At 44.6% G+C, this 19,625-nt stretch overlaps 1 protein-coding gene across 26 annotated transcripts in view; it reads right to left on the reverse strand.

Moving 5' to 3' along the window:
• SSBP2 (single stranded DNA binding protein 2) overlaps positions 1-19,288 on the reverse strand; it is a 122,706-nt gene extending 103,418 nt beyond the window's left edge. For all 26 annotated transcript variants that reach the window (XM_082301046.1, XM_082301045.1, XM_082301040.1 and 23 more), the window contains exon 1: positions 19,175-19,288. In XM_082301046.1, the coding sequence (XP_082157172.1) occupies positions 19,175-19,233 (59 nt within the window). In that variant the 5' untranslated portion in view covers positions 19,234-19,288. The remainder of the gene's footprint in view (positions 1-19,174) is intronic.
• Between the last annotated feature and the right edge of the window lie 337 nt (positions 19,289-19,625).

Consider the following 19,625-nt stretch of genomic DNA (forward strand, 5'->3'; position numbering starts at 1 on the left):
TTCAGGTAGACGAAAACACTAGGAAAGACGGAGAGGAACAACCACAGGATGACACACATTATGTGGCATTTAATATCCTTGGCAAGATAGCCTAGAACTGGATGGATGGAGGTACCAGGTGGGAATTTGAGCAGCAGTGCTGGGGGTGAGAGCAGCAGGAAGGAACACAGCTGTAGTGACAACACTGGGGTGCAAGAGCTTCAACATCCCCTACAGGCAGCCTCTGGTCTCCTTCTAGCAAGGAAATGGACGTGCCAACACAGCAGAGAATTTCCTGCTATTTCCATCATGCCTGTACAAGTAGATGCAGTCTTTCCACTGCTTGGTCAACAAGCCAAACCCATTGGGATTTTCAGTCACTAAAAAGATCTTAAGCACCCTCCAGGGAGATGAACACAACCCTTCCAAGACTCTCATGCAGGTATCCAATCCTTTGAAGATCGAGTCCCTGGAGATGTGCAGCTTTGAAGGCGTACTCAGACTATAAAGCAACAATCTTATGTGGGGAAAAAAAATGCATGCATGGGAATAACAACTGAACAAGCAAACCTGAGATAAAGATCTGTAAAGTCCAATGGGAACCTCAAGACAACCATGGCAAGATCAGCACAGTTTAAAACTGCTCATTATTTCACAATGTGTTCCTTTCCTGGTGCTTCTGACCTAAATAATGCCCTTGCTTTTCAGGAGGTGGCCACTCTGTGGTTCCTCATTGCTCCCCTCTCCAGGAGAGCACAAGCCTTACTGTGACTGAAACCTAAACCCAGGCACTCTGTTTCTTGTGCTCCAAAGGAAATGGCAAAAACCTCACAATGAAATGCCCTTGAAAAGGGATAACAAGAGGTGGGTAAACCTCGAACTGCATCAACCATGAGACTTAAAGAGATGGAGATGCATTTGGAAATGTTAATCTCTGCGGTGTCTGTCAGACTCTGTGGTCTCTTTTCATCCCTAGATATGTGGGACTGCAGGAAAAAGGGAGCAGCATGAGGAGAAAAGGGAGAATCTGGAGCTGCACAAGTCTTGCTACTGTGAAAGTAACAGAAATCTGAGCCCCATGCAACCTCCCTTTACAAGTTATTTCTATTGGGAATTCTGCAATTTCCCAAATCCTCCCTGAAGGTAAAACAGCCATGGGGAGATAATTTTTAATAAAATACGTTTTCCAAAGGTAGCTCGTTATGGGCATCAACTATCAGAACAAATTTAAGCCTTATGGGAGCTCTGGGACTGATGGTAAGCAAAGTTAAGAGTGCTTACCAGACCTCCTAACAATCCATAAAAACCCAAAACCAAACCTTTTACCAACCAGATCTGTTATGGCCAAGAAGGGAAAAGCAGCATCTCCTTACAAAGACCACTCCTCCCTTCCACGTGCAGACAGCAGAGACCTGGCTGGTGCACAGCAAGAGAATCCAGGTGGTTATCACACCTTTCTTGTGTTCTGGGTTTTTAGGAGGGGTACAGTCTCCTCCACAGGACATGGCAACGTGTCCAGGTGGGCTTGGGATGTCTCCAGAAAGGGGGATTCCAGGTCCTCCCTGGGCAGCTGTTCCAGGGCTCTGCCACCCCAGAAGAGAAGCCAGGCCCTGCTCTCAATGCCACCCTTGAAAATCTTAAGTCAAAAAGAGTCACTTCCACCTCTTCATTTCACTGAGGGCCACTCACTGAAACAAGAGAAACATTTCTCAGTACCTTTCACTGTTTTAGCAATCCTACCCCCTCACTTTAATAAAAATGAGCCATTGCTTGCCTGTTTGTTGAAACCTCACATGGAATTAATGAAGGCAACATTTGCTGCTTGTTTGTGAGTTTGATCACACTTCTACAGTGATGATTTCATTAGACCTACCAAATACTAGAGTTTTGAGGGTTTTGGAAGGAAAATACAAGGAGTAACAATGATTTCTTTCTATATTCATCCTTAGCCAACATCAGTGAAATAATTATAAGGAATGCAGGAGTAAAGGTTATTGAGAAGCTGCAATTTTTCATTGTTTGCCTCAGACCTGAATGTGCTTTCCTGCTTTTTTTCACTCAAAAGCCTACAAAAGGATTTCATTTAAAACAGTAGAAAAAATATACTGCTCTTATTTCAAGATGTGTCAGCTGTTCCCAGAACAAATGTTGATGAAGTATGCGATGTTTGGACTCAGTTACTAATCTCTGTTACAGACTTCATACCTTGGCACTGTTTGTATATGAGGCACCAAACGCCTGGATAGGGTATAAAACTAATGTGGATTTGACCACGGCATGGAGAGATCCTGAGGTGGTATCACTCTCCTCAAGTCAAGCTAACACACACACACCCAAAAAACCCCAAAACCACTCAAAACAAACAAACAAACACACAACAAAAAACCCCCAACCCAATCCCCCCCCAAACAAAACCAACAAAAAACCAACCCAAACCAATCAAGCAAAAACCCCTAAAGACACCAAAAAACCTAACAGAAAACCCCCACAAAACCCAAAAAACCCACCCCAAACTAAACCCAAACCCCAACCAAACAAAAAAATCCCATCCTCGAACCCCCTAATCAGTGCTTGTGACTTCAATCTCAAGCTGGAGCATTCAGTACACACTACCCTAAACAAGGAATTTGCTCCCCTGATGCTTCTATGCCAAGTATTTGCGTGTTCATTCTAAAAACAGCTTTTCAGAGCAGCTCAGGAGGCCGGTGCTTTTCCCTTTCTCATGCATCCCGTGACCTTTTGCAGGTGAGAGGGGGAACATCAGCCCCCTGAGGTGCTTTTCACACGTCCCTCAAGGTGAACAATGGGCGGGTACAAACTTTACAACACCAGGACTAAATTTCAAACCCAGCAACTTGGAGATGGAAGATTAACAGGAGACATCGATAACAACCGGTTTGACAAAGCACTCGGAGTTCCCCAAATTCCAGTGCATCTTGCTCCACCTGGCCCCCGGGAGGGTGATTGTCTCCCATTTATCCCACCTGGGCTGAAGGGTTTTGCTGATGCCCGCGTGTCATGTGCATTCTACATAAATACATATTTATCTGTTAAAATCTCTGCTGTTTTCCAGCGCCCAGGTTGCTTTGGAGGAGGGCACAGCTTCATTCCTGCTCCAGTTATTTCCCTCCCCAGGGCTGCCATGAAAACAACAAACGAAATCACATGGATGACGATCTTGTCAGGTCTCATCAGCAAATAAGAGCCGGCCCGGTCACTATTAGAATAAGAGATTTAAAATACAAGCTTGAAACAAGGCTACAAAACTTTTATAGACCGAGCTGAAAGCGCTCACTGCAGCTTTTCTGTAACGAATCCCTTTACTGCAAGGATTTTAGAGAACTTCTCATGTTCATGAAGGACCACTGGAAAAAATATTTGTACAAATGGCAAAAATAATGAGTCAGCTGCTCAGTTTATTTAGGATCCCTGCAACTTGCACGGCAGCTTAAAACAAGTTGCACAGGAAATTCAGGCAGCAAAATAGATATAAAAAAATTTTTAAAACTTTATTAGGACTGGATTTGCAAAGAGAAAGAAATTTCCAATCAAGATGCCAACAGTGTAATTATATTAGCCTGCTACAAAACAATTAAAAGTAATGAAATTTTGACTTCTCGCTAAGTATTAAGAAGCTTAAGATTAGTATTTGGTTAATCCTTCAGTCCCACTGAGAAGCCCTCACATGGCCCAAACAGCATTCTGGAGGTGGTAGGGTGCCCCACAGCTTCCCAGCAGCATCACTCATCATGGAGCCGGAGACTGACAGCTCCAAACAACAGCAGCTCGCCCAAAACCACCTTTTGTCATGAACAGATGCACTCAGGGGTGCACAGAAACCCTCTGTGCAAAAAAGAGTGAGGTGAGAGCTGTGGGTACAACATGATCCTGGCCTTTAAAAACAAACAAAACTGGTGCACCTATATTGAACTGCATCCTCTAGCAGAAAGCTGTGTCTGAGGAGGGACTCATGACTGCCCACTCTCAGGGAGGAGCAGGGCAGGAAGGACTAAACAAACACTATTTAAATTTTTTTTAAATATATAAAAACATTTTAAAAACCCTTGGGCACACAGCCCCAAAAATAACTCCAACACCCACAGTACTATTTTGGGTGGCAACTTTAAGGCTTCATTCAGCTTTGCCAATGGCTACTGGAAGGTTCAGGGTCCCTTCCAGTAAAGGAATCGCTGGGTGGTGAGGAGCTGCTGCAGCCTTGCCAGTGCAGACGTGTGCCCAGCTGGTCCCAGTTAATGGGTTACATCCTGGTGGCTGCTGCAGCCTTCGAGCAGCTCCCACTCCTGCTACAGAGCAGACTGGAACCAGAACACTCAGACAAAGCCTCTGCAGAGAAGGCAGAGTCATCTCCTCACTCTGCAGAGCAGGGGCCATGGGATGTATTGTCCCATATAAACAAACACCTTGGAGGGGATGCAGAGAAAAGGCACTAGGGTCCATTTGTATTTAACAGCAAACACCCATTTAATTTTCCTTTTAAACTGAGCATGATTCCCACCACCTGTCCCTCTCACCCCCACCTCCCCAGCCCCACAGGAACAATGCTGGAGCAGTTGCTGGAATCACTACGGTACACTGAGGCAAATCGGCAGCTTTTCATCTTGAGTCTGAACTTTGTTGGGAAAAGAACTGATGACAGTAGGATCTCTGAAATTATGGTTAAACAGGCTGAGGTGGTTCTTAAAGGCAAAAGGTCAATGTAAGTGATTTTTTTATACTTTCTTTCAAAGCAGTGTTCATGTAGGTTTCAGGGAAAGGTAGGGTTATTCAGAAACTTGAAAATGCTGTAAGATGTGCCATCAAGTACAATATCTGGAATATTGAAGAATTCCATCAGATAACAGGCCAGACACCAAATAAAACAGTTGGTAATAAGAGTGAGGATTCTGCTGCTTGGAAAACAGAAAAGAGAAGGAAGGTATTTCCAAATAAACAGTATTTCATAATGCAATATCCCATTTAATGATTCTCTGCTTTTTAGTTTATTTACTTCTCTGTGTTTTTAAGCAGAAATCAATTACATCTATTTTTTTATTCAAACACCACCTTTTAAAATAAAAAAGAAGCTTCACTGAGAACACAGCTATGGCAGCATCAATCAGAGAATGGAGTAATGAAGCTGATGCAAATACTTCAGACCAAGACTCAAACTTCCCCCCAGTTCTGAAGTGTTCAGTTTCCTGGGAGTCAGTGTGGGCAATTTGGCAGGCATGCTCATGAATATATTAACTTACAAGAACCATCCCCCCCCTCTCCAGTTAATATATATCAGGGGGAAAACATGTAGAGAGGCTCAAATAGCTAAATATCTCAGGCTAAAAATATCAAGAACTCCCTCAGCTGGAAGTTGTTAGCAAGAGCTCTGATAAAAATAAGGAACCAGGACAGCATAAATTCTTTCCTTTCCCTGCAGAAAATAAACTACATTTGGGAGGAAAGTATTCAAAACATAATAAAAGAGGTGACTCACCCCTTTCAACATGCAGCACACAGTGCATGGAAGGATGGAAGTGGGGACAGGGACTCAAACCCAATGGAGGAGTCCTGCTGGGAGAGCAGCAACTCCCAGCTCCAGCTCAGCTCCCAAAAGGGTCACCACAGCAGCTGTCACACACACACCCCTGCCCTGAGGGAGCCCCTGTGCCTCTTGAAGGGCTTCAGACACAGTAAATGACCACTCCGAGTAAATGGCTGCTTCTAGAGCCTTCTCCTGAAGTTAGTGGGACGCTCCTCCAGAAGGCTCCTAACACCTACAGCAGGAACTGCGAGGCTGAAGATGTTTCAAATTCACCTCTTAGCCACCAGTATTTCCAGTCATGGGCTGCATTCTTTATTTCTTACGTATTTCTCAAACTTACCTTGACCCAGTCCAGTGAGAAAACCCAGAACTAGCAGAGCCAGCTTGGCTTTGGTTTGCAAGCAGACACATGCACATCACTTCCATTTTTGGGCAGGCAGGGTATCAAAAATCAAGCCCAAACCGCCAACATTTAACAGCCTTCCACACTCAGAAGAAAAAAGGAGGCGAGCAGTATGGGCTTGTCTCAGCTACAGAGGAAACACAGCAAACATGGTGTCTTAGGACTACTAAACCAGCAAATCATTTACAACAGCATCCCATTCCTTCATTGTGGATGGAGCTGGAGGAACTGCATAAAGAGGAATGATATGGCTACAGCATATCATAAGTCTAACCATTTCATAATCACATAATTGACGCTTGTACATCACTTTGGGTCACACACCAGAGACACTCAAAAGGGTTTGGACCTTTCAGAGTCATCTCCAGCGCCTTCTTCCCTGCAGTATCCCACAGCAGGGTAGGATGCTTCTGCACACCAACATCCCCATTTCTTGTAGAAATAAAAACTCAGGAAAGAAAGAGAGTACTGGTGCAAGTCTGTATCTGAACATCACTTGAATGCCCAGGAGACTGATGAAATTTACCTAGTTTTACAAACTGCGTCACATTAAGTAAAAAAAAAAAAAAAAAACTCTGCCACTAGGAAATACTCAGATCCCAGCCACTTCAGGCAGACATATTCTTGGACCCTTGGATACAAATACAGAACAGTAGGAGTGGGCTGGGAAATGGTTGTTTACTGAATTTCAATCTTTGAACGTAAAGGAAAAAAACCTTGACTCCGATGTAAGGACACCTCAACATCTTCTCTGAGGAATGTTGCAGCGTAACTCATGGATTGTATCACACCCCCGAAAGATCTTTTTCTAACAGTCTGTAGCAATAATTTTTCACTTTTACATGCTGGATGAAGACACACAGGGGTGCTGGGAAGCTTCCTGTGCTGAAGAGTGAGTTGAGGGAAGAGACAGGAAGGTTTGTCCCAGCAGCACATCTGAGTATCCAGGCACATCACGTATTAGCTTAGAACACACAGAATTTTTATCTGTTACCATTACAGCCATAAGACTGTGGGACAAAGAGGGTTCAAACACACTTTGATCCTTGAGATGGCTTCTGTATTGTTTCAAACAGTGGTACACCTGTCCTATCCTCTTCAAATGTTCACATTTAGCTAAAATATCTGAAGCTACCTTAAGAGCACCAGCTCTCCCTCCATCTGAGGTCCCCCCGCACCACCACCAGGTGAGAAAACAGAACAGAACCCTTCATCCTGGTTTTTATACTGCTTTCAGCATTCCCCCAAGCCCTGGAACCACACTGCGAGGCTCTGTCATTCCCTAGCCAGAATCAATAGACCTGGAGGGAAAAAACCCACACAAACCAAGTGGGCAAATGAGAAAGAATAAACCTTTGGAGCACAAAAGCTTCTTCAGGTCATTCGGGCTGTCAAAAGGTAAGAAAAAACTAATTTCTTTTTGGATAAACTTGTCAGTTGCTGGGGGTGCTGTCCAGGGAGAAACATGGATGGAAGCTTGTTGGGGGAATTAAAAGCTTGTTCTACCAGATTAGCATTAGGGGAGTAGTGCATTCCCAGGCAGAAAACAGTTACACATATGGCCTGCTCTTGCTGTTTTCAGAGGCCTTCATTCACACTGCTCTAAACAAAAACTTTGCTTTAAGAAGCTGGGTTGTTGGGTACTCCTTTTGTTGGTCCTAAAGAGAAGTAAATACAGGTGTTGAATATTGATCCTAAAGACCAGTAAATACAGGTGTTGAATATTGATCCTAAAGACCAGTAAATACAGGTGTTAAACATAAAATCAGCCTTGGTGAGGTAACTACAGTCACTACACAACCAACAGGTAGGACACAGTAAATTCTGTGTTTCCATACCAAGCAACATGACACGGGTGTAAGGCTGACACTGGACCAGCTCAAAAGTGGACCAAGAGTGCCATTACTCTGTTAACTCTGAAAATGCCCCTTCTAATTTTATTCCATATTTGAATCAAAACTGTTGCTTATTTTGTCTTTTTTTTCCACCAATCTGCTTCTGCGATTCAACGCATGCAAGTGATGCCTGTTTGCCTGGTCTAAAGACAAAGATATCAACCCTTGATATATAATGATTATACACATTCATACATACACCTATAAACACACACAAAGGCAATACAGGGAGAAAAATGAGTGCTGGGAGAATGTGATGGTCACCTCTCTTCAGCTACGTTAATCCTTCAGATATGTTCCTGGACTGGGAAACGAGAAACACCAAGAAAGTTGTGGGCTTGCTAAAAACTGCCTGTCACAGAACTGGACTGAAGTTTAGCTGAAATCCACAGCTGAATCACAAAGGCAGGAAGAACATGAAAACACTTCCATTTTGAGGCTGCAGAATACACAGCAACTACTTTGCCAAGTTGCACTGTTGGTCCCTTTAATCTCATTTCTTGGTTCCTTTCACAACACCCTCGGAATGCCTCAGAATAAGGTGTCAGGAAGCCCGAGGCACATCTGACACTGCCATGGGTTAGGTTTCCCTACAGTTTCCTCAATTAGTTTTTCACTTGTGCCCTGAATTACTGAGGATTTCCAATGTTTGTGCTGAGCATTAAGTGCCGGTGCTCACTCCAGCCCACAACCATTTGCAGAAGGCAAAGCTCTCTGTAAAAACACACTACACCAGAGAGCCCCTCTAATTATGCTTTGCCCACTGAATGTGTACACTGTGCAAAGAGAAATTAAACAGAAAATAATACCAAAACACTTCCACAAGCTCTGTATGTTTCCCTGTGGCTGCTGCTGATCATCCCTGTGCTGCTCAATCAGGGAGCCCCTTCTGCACGATCTGCTCTCTAAAATATGGAACAGGTACTCCCACAAGCTGCTGCAGCCATGACCCTGCATTTTCAAATGCATTTATCTGGCTCACAGTCTAAGTACTGAAACCACAGAGTCCGTTTTTGACTTTCTGAAGTATTTTGTAAGAGCTTTACCAGACAGTGATATGAGTGAAAAACTGCTCAATCCACTGACATTGTTTTACAGGAAAAATACTTAAGGTTTTATGACAAGAAAACCTTCTATTTTTTTTTTTTCTCCCCCTAAATGAGTAATCCCACCCAGAACTGGAGATTGGCACTGGGCAACTTCTATCTTTCTTTTTGTTTTCTAGTTTGGAATTATTTACTACAGATTTACAGGTCTGTTGGGGGAATATAGGTAACATTTTATAAACAACTATTTTTAATTACTGCATTTAATAGGAATACATCTGCATCCAGGACTCCAGTCTGCTTTTGTTTCTAATCATCTATTTTAAATAACCATTCAAAATATTTTTTTCATTCACTTGTTCTATGTTCCCCAGCTACAGTTGGACAAATTACTTAAATCTTGCATCTTTGAAGCATAAGATAGTTTTATTTGGGGTTGGGAGTTGTTTGCTTATTTGGGTTTTGCTGCATCATAGTACCTCATATTATTTCTAAAAATATTTTGAAGTATATATAACTAAGTTTGTGGATGCAACATAATGGTTGTCTACACATAATGGTCTCGTAAAAGTAAACATCTTTCTTTCATAAAGAATTAGATGTACATTTAACACAATTAGAAGTGACACTGGATTTGAGGAGCTGCATCAGAAGTCAGGAACACCAGCATGTTTTACCTTTCAGCTCAGTTTGTCAAGCCCATTACCATCACCAGAGGCACATTTCCAAACTTCCAACGCTGCTCTTCATCTCCTGATCAGAAGCTCTCCTTCATCTTTTCCAGCTTTGTATTTTTGTTAACCAACTGTCCTGTGTGCAAGCTCTGTGTGTTTATTTGTTGATCATGTACTTCTACTCCAACCCAGAAAAAGAACTTTCATTTGTATTCTTTTACAATGTGCATACAAACACACAGGAAAACCAAATGCCTCAGGCTGGGATATGTGCCTTTACATTTTTTTTAACATCACCTTCACGTGCACGTACCCTCCCCAAATTCACATTTCAAGGAATATTAAACAATAAGCAATTAAAAGGGCCAAACAGTTCAAGTGACACACAATAGGAGTCATAACCTTCATTTCCAGGGCAGTTCCAGATTTGGCAAGGGAGCTTCATTATTCCTGATAGACCTGATGGAATTTCAGTAACTCACCCACACTCCAACCATGCAAAAAGCACCAGCACCTCCCCATCAGCACCTCCACTCAAAGGCTGACCCGAACAGGAGCCATCCAAAGCTGGCACCCACCCTTTGAGAGTTAGCTGGGAGAAGAACATAAATACAGATCGATCATGGAGAAATCAAGTGGGGCTTTGGTTTCTCAAATCCTGCTGTTGCTGTTACAGGGATCTGATAAAGCACAGCTTCTGAGGAGCGTCAGGTGTCAGCCTCACAAATCCCCCCCGTATTTATGACACAATCACACCCCCTGTCAGCCACATGGTCCACTCTGTCCCAACACCATCCAGAACATTTTAGTAAGGAATTACAGTTCAATTTCTGTACTCTAGTAATCTTCCTCAGAAAGCACAGCCCCTCCCAAGGAAAGGAACACAGGCTACTTCAGGTTGCCACTGATGTTGCTGGAATTTTTTTCTAACCTATAAAACAGGTTTTCAAGACTAAAACCCAACATTTTTTTATAAGCATTAAGGTGTTTACCACAGAAAACATAGAGAGCCTTTTACCTTCTTCTGATTACCTGTAAAAATGCTTCATTCCAGCAGTGGAGCATTCTTATTAACTTTCCAAATTCATTATATCAATATAAAAATGCACCTGCTAGTAACAAGACATTATCAATAGCAATATAAAAACGAAATTACATGCACTGGAATTTACATATACTGGGAACTCATTAGTACTGATTACTTATTGCTTCTGTATTTTCAAAACACTGGATTCTTTCTATGAAAATTAGAGGGGTTGGGTTTGGTTTTAAGGTGAAATCTCTCCCAAGAATCAGAGGCATTGGAAACAAAATGGAAATTAATGTAAAGCATAGGACATGGTGTAATCAGTAACTTCCTAAATTTCTTCTTCATGATGGAAATTTCTTTCAAAGACTATATTTTATTAAGGAATAGGAAAAAGGAAGAAAAGAAACAGTCAAGCCTGAGTAGCAAGTTAGGAATTCATTGGCAATTTAGGCCTGATCAATCCCATCAAGAGTTTGGGGTTAACATCAAGGACTGTACTTCAACCAGACCCATACAAACTCAAAAAACCACCAAGACACAAGCCCAAAGGCAGATTTAAAGCCTAGCAAGGATGGGATGAAGCAGCCCATGAATTCAATGCATAGAAGAGTTAAGCCCACTACCCACAACCACAGCTGACAAACTATATCTGCCATCAGAAATGTGATTTCTGAAACCTGGATTTTCTCAAATTGTAGTTTTCAATTGATATTTGCACAGGAAACAAGGTGAGGCAAAAAAAGTGTGGTGTCACAGTGTTCTTTCACAGGTGGCTTCAGCTTAAAAATAAACCCTAAAAGACCCCTGTACTCTTGCCCAAAGAAAGATTGAGAGAACTTTGGAAAGCCTAGAGAAAAAAAATGGGCAAGGTAAATGATATTAATTTAAATTTTTGCTCTTTTATCACCAGCAAGGCTGGCTTTCCTAGAGAGAAGATGTGTATGTCAAAGCTGTGTGCAGCTGGGGCTTGGAGGAGCCAAAGGCTTCTCCACAACAGGCTCAGGTCGCTCTGGGCACAGGGAATGGAGGGGCAAAGGGAGAGGAAAGGAAGGGCTTCGGGGATAGAAACACCTTCAGAACAGAAAGGCAAGAGGCCAACATTATCTGTCAAGGAAAAGAAATGTCAGCTCAGTTTGGGTTCCCTGGGAGAGTGGGCAGTGGGCAAGGAGGAACATGTGGAAAAGTTAAAATATTAAGTTTCGGCTCTTAGCCTATCACATGACACCTGCATCAGCGAGCATCTTCATGAAATGAAAAATCAGGGTACACTCACATGAAATAAATGATGTAAGAGTCACTAACAGCGTGTTTCTACAGAAGAGAGAACGTTTCAAGAAAGCTCTTGCTACCCTAAGCCAACTCCAGTGAAAGACATCCATTAATGAGTGGTATGTAGGAAAATACAGAAGTGTACATGACAAATCAGGAAAGATTACAAGCCCTTCTGGGGACAGGAAAAGAAAAGGGAAAGTTAATAACAGAAAATTCAATACAGGCAAATGTGGAGTACCATGCTTAGGACTAAGAAATCAACTACACAAATATGAAATGGGGAATAATTGGCAAGGCAGCTGTGTTGCAAAAAGAACCTGGAGGGCATGTGTGACTGAAAAAATGGATTACTTGAAAAACAAAATAAAACAAAAACCCTCAAACAAACAAACAAGCCCTCCCAACAACAATAAACATGCAAGTGTTCCAGGGAGTATTAGCAGGATTGTTTTATAACTATATTATTTCAAATGAGAGGTAATTATTTCATTCTGCTCTGGACACGCTACTAATAATATGGAGAAAACCCAAAAACAGTCCAGAGGCAAGAACCACAGAAGGTGTGAAAGGGAAAAAAAATGATCCACCACAAAAATGTTCCGTTTATTTTTATATTCGATGGAAAGTGAAAAGCTAGGACTCTATGGTCTTGACTACTGCCATATTTCATTTTCTTAGAAAGGGACATTTTATGTTCTCACCTGTTCCCTTCCTGGAAGTGAGAAATACCGCAAAGACTAGAGAAGGATGGACAGAGGTCATTAAGATTTCTGACTTTACACGTTTATTACTATCTGAGGATGATTTTCAATCAGGACCTGAAACACCACCTTGCCCATTGCCTGAACAGCCTGGACTTATGGGTCAGTGGCTCAACTGAGCAGAAAAAAACCCTCAGCTGTGACTCAGCCTGGACCAGCACTCCTTCCTGGAATGTTTGTGCACCAAAAAAAGGAGGAAACAAGTGGTCCTAACCCCAAGCAACACTGGAGCTGGAAGGCTCTGTAGACATAGCTCCTGAACATTTGTGGAGAAAAAATGTCATCTGGTTGTGCCCAAAGGAGCTTTAGCAGAAAACCCTTAAAAACGAGGTGCTTTGAGCCATTGCTCATTGCCTGCAGAGTACCCCACGAGGCTGTGCAGGGCAGTGACCCTCCCAGGAAGCGGCTGTACTCAATCACAGTCACCCCAAACCACACAATCACGCAATTGTGAGTCTCCCTCCCGAAGCACAGCAGCCTGGAGAGGTCCTGCTGCAGGTAAGTGCAGCTCTCCAGCCTGGATAACTTCTGAGTGTGTTCCCCAATTTAAAGGAGAACCAAAAGAGAGATGGTTTCAAAAAAATACTACATTTCTACAGTTCCTTTGGCATCTCATCCTGTGGCAAGAGAGACAGTGGAAGCTGTCCATATGCATTCCTGGTTTATGTGATACACCAATTAAAAAAAAAAAAATTCAGGGCTACATACCTCAAATTGGGAACCCAATAACCAATAAACATTTTTCTTTTTGCTTTTCTGCACCTTAGTGCCACTTCCAAACTGGCTGTCGGTCAGGAGTGGCTTGATGCCTATTTTTAGAGGTGAAGCTGAGACACAGTGGAGCTGGGCACCAAAGAAACAACACAATCTTCCTGTAGGAACAGTCGTATTATGAAACAGCAAGGCAGCCATAAGGCACATACCGCAAGACAGCAAAAGAGCAAATTATCAAATAGCTGCTCATTACCAAAACAATGCTCTTCTCTGCACAATAAAAAGCCCAGAGCTTTTTTTTCCAGAGGGAAAAAAATTCAGTGAACATGCAAATGAGGGCAAAGTGAGAAATACGCTCAGTATATATCCGCATTTTCCAAGTTAAGAGAACATTTTTGGGAATGCAAGTACAGCACTCAGACACTGCAGAGACACACTGTTCCAGCTGCTTCTGATGGGCAAATCCTACCCTTCCCTCCCAGGGTTCTGACTTCCCTGAGATGCAGCTCCAGGACTGCCACACACCCCTCGGTCGGTCAGCTGGCATCTCATACGTGTGAGTAGGGTTTTACCTTGCAAGACAACAAATTTTACACCTCGGCTCTCTTGAGTCCTTCCTGGCAGCAAGGGGATGGTCATTTCCCAGCACTTGGAGGGACAGAATGTTCCTCCTAACTCAACAAAAGCCTCCCGCTTCCTGACCTGCCTCCTAGCTGTGCTGGCTCTGCTCCCTCCTGCCAGGTCTGTGTCCCTGGTCCAGATGCTGCAGCCAGATCCCCGATCCCAGATCCCAGGGCCGGTTCTCTAGGGAGCAGTTCTCTATCTCCCCTCTCCAGACTGGCCATTTCCACTCCGTGTCCTCCATGCTCCCTGCTATCTCTGTGTCCTGGCAACTCACAGCTGCAGGCTCCAGCTGCTCACATCTACACTTTCCTTCCCACCCAGCCCCAGTTTTACTCCCCTCTGATCCCAGGATCTGCTGCCTCCCAGCGAAGATGAAATATTCAGCGATTACAGTCAGTAAGCCCTAAGCATATGCAAATGCATCTTTTTGAAAAGGCTTGTATCCTGGCTAAATTCAGATGCTTTGTCATGCAAATGGGAGAAAGACATATCCCTGGAATCAAATCCCGCATCCTTTTCTTTTTCAACCAGATTTCAAGCGTTTCGAAGGAGAGGAGTATCATCGGTCTTCCACAGCAAAAGTTGCGAAAACTTTTAAAACATTGGAAAACGCTTTTTTTTTTTTTTTGCGCCTGATTTTCAAAACGGGCCTCATTTCAACTGAAGTTTTACACACAAACAAGTTAAATAAATTGGCACAAGGCTTAAATATTGCATTATAACTTTTCCACCCAAACAGTGGAAGTTTGGCAGAGTTAGTAAAATCTTGGCTGCTTTAATATGTGTGACAGTATCATATGCCTGTAATTTAAGCAGAATGAATTTCTACTGTGTACCTGTTTAATCTGAACGGCAGCACATACATTCCCTGAAACATTTTCATGTGCTCCCAAGACACCTGTGCAGAGTAAGGGAGCACCTGAAGCACATGGCCAACAATAACTAGTGATAAATAGCTACTAATTCCGGAGCCTTCCCTTCTGCACACTTTGCTAAAAGGTATATTCTCCTAAAATGCCTGATATCCATAGACTCCCTGAGGAGCACAACTGCAGCTTTTACAAGTCAGACCTGACAGACGGAATCAGTGCATAAATGTCAAACCCAAACTTTCTAAAACAGGCAGGATGAAACTACCAGATTTGTCTTCAAAGAGGGAAAAAAAAAAATTAATGTATCTTTTACCACCATGAACTTAAAAAACTACGTGGCCATTTCCCAGGGATGAGCAGCAAATTTGTCACTGAAGCCAGTTAACTTTTATCTGAATCCTCTTTTTACGTAGCTTACAAACATTGCAGTGGAAAAAGGTGACTTAACTGTGTAAACTTGTGCAATGCAGTATTTTCAAATCTGAAGGGAAAAAAACAAAAAAAAAAAACCATGAAAAAAGAAACCCAAACAACTCCACTCATACAAAGGAACTGTACGTACAAACAGCCAACTGCCCAAAACAGACCTGATGAGAAACAATATTTTGATAAGGCATCCTTTTAAAACAAATGAAATTGCAGTCTGCCAAGCCCCAAGAAGGTTAAGGGCTTCTTGGGAAGAGGACTAGTTTAGAAGACCACTGGAATATGAGGCAAACTGATTTCAAAACATATATTCCCACCAGAATTTAGTTTTCCTTGTATATTTTTTAAAACTGCTTTTCTACATACATATTTTCAACTAGAAATATTATTTATCTATAAACAGATAGTAGCATTTGCACCTGGAACTTGAGTGGTCTGGTCCTCTTTTCTCAAAGATTAAAAATTTACAGAGTTTCACCATTCAGTGAAACGTTGGCAGGTCCAAGCTCCTAATCTGAAATACTCCCATTTTAAGGAATAAGGGGGGGAAAAAAATCAAGAAAGATTGCTCATAGTTGCTGTGAAGAGATAACAGTAGAGGATGTGTGGATACTCTTTAGTCTTTTTTCCTTTGACAATGTAGTCGGCTCTCAGGTGGAGCCGGCACAGCGTTGTGATGAAGAGCTACTGTTTAACACAACTTTTCCATCCTTGAGCAACTGGGATGGACACAGCGCAAAATTAAGGCACAGCTGTTCCAGAGAGAAGAGGGGGCACAAAGACTCCCGTGATTTTCCTCTCCACCTTCCTCAGGGCTCACAGGTATCCTGTGCCCTCACTTTCGGTGTTTTACCCAGCTGCGCTGTGCTGCACCTCTCTGGCACAAAATTCGGTATTGTCGCCCCCAAATTCAGCTACCCACACTTCACACGTGTTGTGGAGCTAAAGAACACAGGCACTTCACCCCAGAGGTCAAGCAGGAGGGACAAAGAGAGGAGGACCATAAAACAAATGCCATCTTGGAACTGAAGATTTGCCAAGGGCTATTATAAATGGCTGGCAAAACTTGTTCATTTTTATAGTAATTACATAACCTCAAAGGACACAAATACTGAAGGCAGCACACAGCAAGACACCGTGCTACAAAACACACTTGGCACTGGATTGTTCTGTAAAATATATCACAACAAATATCACAAACAGCAGCTGAACAACACGCATCTTTTCCACACTTGATAAATAAGCTTTTCACACCCTGGTCCTCTCACTGACACAAATCCTCATGGGGAAGAGACATGGTCCACATAATCAGGCCATTAAAAAGTAAGAGAGCGTAATTTTTTAAAAAATTTTATTTCCTCAATTATTACAAGTGTGTTTTGGAGATTGGCTACTGGCTACAAATTTTAGGCACTTAAAATCTTGAAGAGACATGCCAGCGTTCAGCTGAATATTCTGTTCTAAAAACTTTGAAATGAAACATAATTATAATCCCACTCTCCTTGATTAAATAAGTACTTATTGTATCAGTCAAACATATGTGTTTTTCTCTGTGGTTTCCGAATTAACACAATCTCATGCAGAAGTCAGAGCTGTATTTTTGTAGAGATATTTAATTGGACAGGCACTTTTTTTTGAGTGGAACAAAAACTCATGCTTTACGTTGGGACAAGCATTGCGTGGCTGTAAAACAAAGTCCTAAGAGAAAAAAAAAAAAAAGCAATCATAGTTTTTTTGAAAGTCAGAAAGAAAGCATATGCAAATGGCAAGGATGTGATCTGATCAGAAAGAAGAAACTTTTAGAGATGTAATACCAAAAAATCTGGAATGTAGACTATACATAATGGTATTCCACATCATAAAGCAAGCCTAAAAGCTTTTTTTCTCTTTTTTTTTTTTTTTTTTTTTCACTGAAGGAAGGAGGAGGGGGGAGAAAGAGGATATTTCCAACCCCCAGCTGAGTTCATTTGTAAGTATGTGCGACCATGAAGTTTCCGACCTGTCAGGTCCACCGTGTAAAAACAAACCATTTCGGTGTTTTGCATAAAATAATCTACATGTGAGGAGCCCACATTCCCAGCTGTTAGCTCTGAGTGGGAGACAACGTGTATTTAAATCGAACAGCACCATCTAGCAGGTCCTCATAACTTTACTTTGGAGGGCAGTTGCTACTTGGCAATAAGTCCGTTTGGCAAGCTTGCCCTGAAAATTATCAAGCATTTTCAGACCAAACGAAATATTACGTGCTTTACAGCACCAAGAACCTCGAAGAAAAATCACCTACAATGAAAGAATACGGCTGAGAACTGTTTAAAGTTTCAGCCCCATGACCAGAGCACTTGTGTGTGTGGCTTATGCCGGGTAGCTCTTGCAAAGCAGAATTAAAACAACATGATCTTCATCTGATCCGACACACAGCAGCCCTATGGATTTGTTTTCAGTCCCACTGCGAGATCCCACTGTGCCCTTCAGTGATTTACCAAGTGTATTGACAAACACCAGCAACCATGTAGCACAAGGAAATGGTTTAATTCCCTAATTTTCCTAAGACAAATAAACAGTGCTTCCACTAGCCGGTTAAGCAATTATTTTTAAAATTATCCCTCCACTGGAACTAAGGAGTGCCACTAGTTGATCAGATTTCAGAGCCCAAGTTGCGTCTCCCGCTCCATCTCAGCAATTAACGCTTCCCGTCAGGGCTGCCTCTGTCTCCCTCCACTTTCCCGTGGCAAAGTTAGGTGTGAAATCGTCAAATGCCTTAAATTCCCCCTACCACCTCCCTCTCCTCTAGAAACAGAGATGCCTGGCCTGCTACTGCTGCAGGAAGCGTGCATGCCAGCCTCTGGAATTAGGAAGTCCCTTAAAAAACCCACCAAACAAAACCAAAAATAAAAACGCACGAAAAAGAACTAACCCAGCATTAAAAAAAAAAAAAAAGCAAAAAACCAAATAAAACCACCAAATCCAAAAAAACCCACCCCCCATCCCCCCCACACACGAAAAAGAAAAACACCCAACAAACAAACAAAAACTTTTAGGTGAAGGTTCAAGACAAGCTGCCTGAAGGGAAACTCCTCGGCCGTGCCCGGAGCGCGGATCCCGGTGCTGAACCAGCTCCGGAGCGATGCGATTTTTGGAACAGAGAGGTGTGAACCTGGGCTCTGGACGGAGGTCCCCGCCTCCGGACCCCCTCGGCAGCCTTACTCCGACCTTCCCACCTCCGATACACTTCGTCCCCCTCCTCCTCTTCCTCCTCCTCGCACGGGCTTTTCCTCCCCCTCCACCCCCGCCGTGCCAAACCGGCCTCGGTCACGCCAAGTCGCTGCCGCTACAGGACAACTTGGGGAGACGCCGTCCGTTCCCAAAAACTGGGTTTTCCTCCCTAATTCCCCGGCGGTGCCCGGGTCAGGGGCACCCCCAGCCCTCCCCGTCGGGCTCTCCCCGCTCCGCTCCGCGGGCAGCAGAACCCAGGAGCGCGGCTCGCCCGGGCGGTTTGTGCGCAAGGGGAAATCAAAAATAATAAAACCAGCAGGAGTTGGGGCAGGCAGCGGGAACCCGGCCGGCCCCAGGCGGGGGGCGCGGGGAGCCCTTTGTGCGGCGGGGCGGGCGCCGAGCCCCCCCCCGAGAGCGAACAATGCGGGGCCGGGCAAAAGTTGCGAGGCGGCGAGTTGGGACGGGCGGGACGCGGCCCCCTGCCCAGGCTCTTTGTTAGCGGAGGGGTCCCGGCACCTTGCGGGGCCGGGGCTCGGGTACCGCGGGGCAGCGTCCCGAGCGGGGCCGGGGCAGCACCGCCGTGCCCCCCCCCCCCACCCCTCACCGAACGCGGGCACCGCGTCCCTCACGGGGACCCCCCGAGCGCGGCCGCTGCCCCCGCGCCCCCGAGCGCGGGCCGGGCCCCCGAGCGCCGCAAAGTTTGTGAGGGGGCGCGGGGGGGGCACTCACTTCTCGCGGGCCTGGCTGTCGGACGGGACGCTGCTGTTGCTCTTGCCTTTGCCGTACATGCCTGCGGAGAAGCTCCCGACTGTCACGCACCTGTCAACCCATCACCGCCTCCCCGGGACCGGCCCCGTCGCCACGGTGACGGGCGCCACACGCGCGCGCCATTGGCCGGGCCCGCCCCCCGCGCGGTGATGGACGGGGCGCGCATCCGGCCCCGCCCCCTCCCCCCGCCCCCCCCTCCCGCGCGCCGCTCCCCGCGCGAGGGGGAATTAGAAACGGTTCGAGAAGGATTTTAAACAACCGGCTGTTCCCGGCGCCCGCCGCCCCCCCCCCCGCCGCCGCGCCGCCGAGCGGGGAGCGCGCCGGAGAGACGCAAACTGCGGACCGGACTCGCGGCCGCCCCGGCCCGCGGCCTCCGCCCCGCGCACCGCCGGACCCCCCGCCCCAGCACGCA

The sequence above is a fragment of the Coloeus monedula genome, assembly GCF_965178545.1.
Source record: "Coloeus monedula genome assembly, chromosome: Z".
Classification (NCBI taxonomy): Eukaryota; Metazoa; Chordata; class Aves; order Passeriformes; family Corvidae; genus Coloeus; species Coloeus monedula.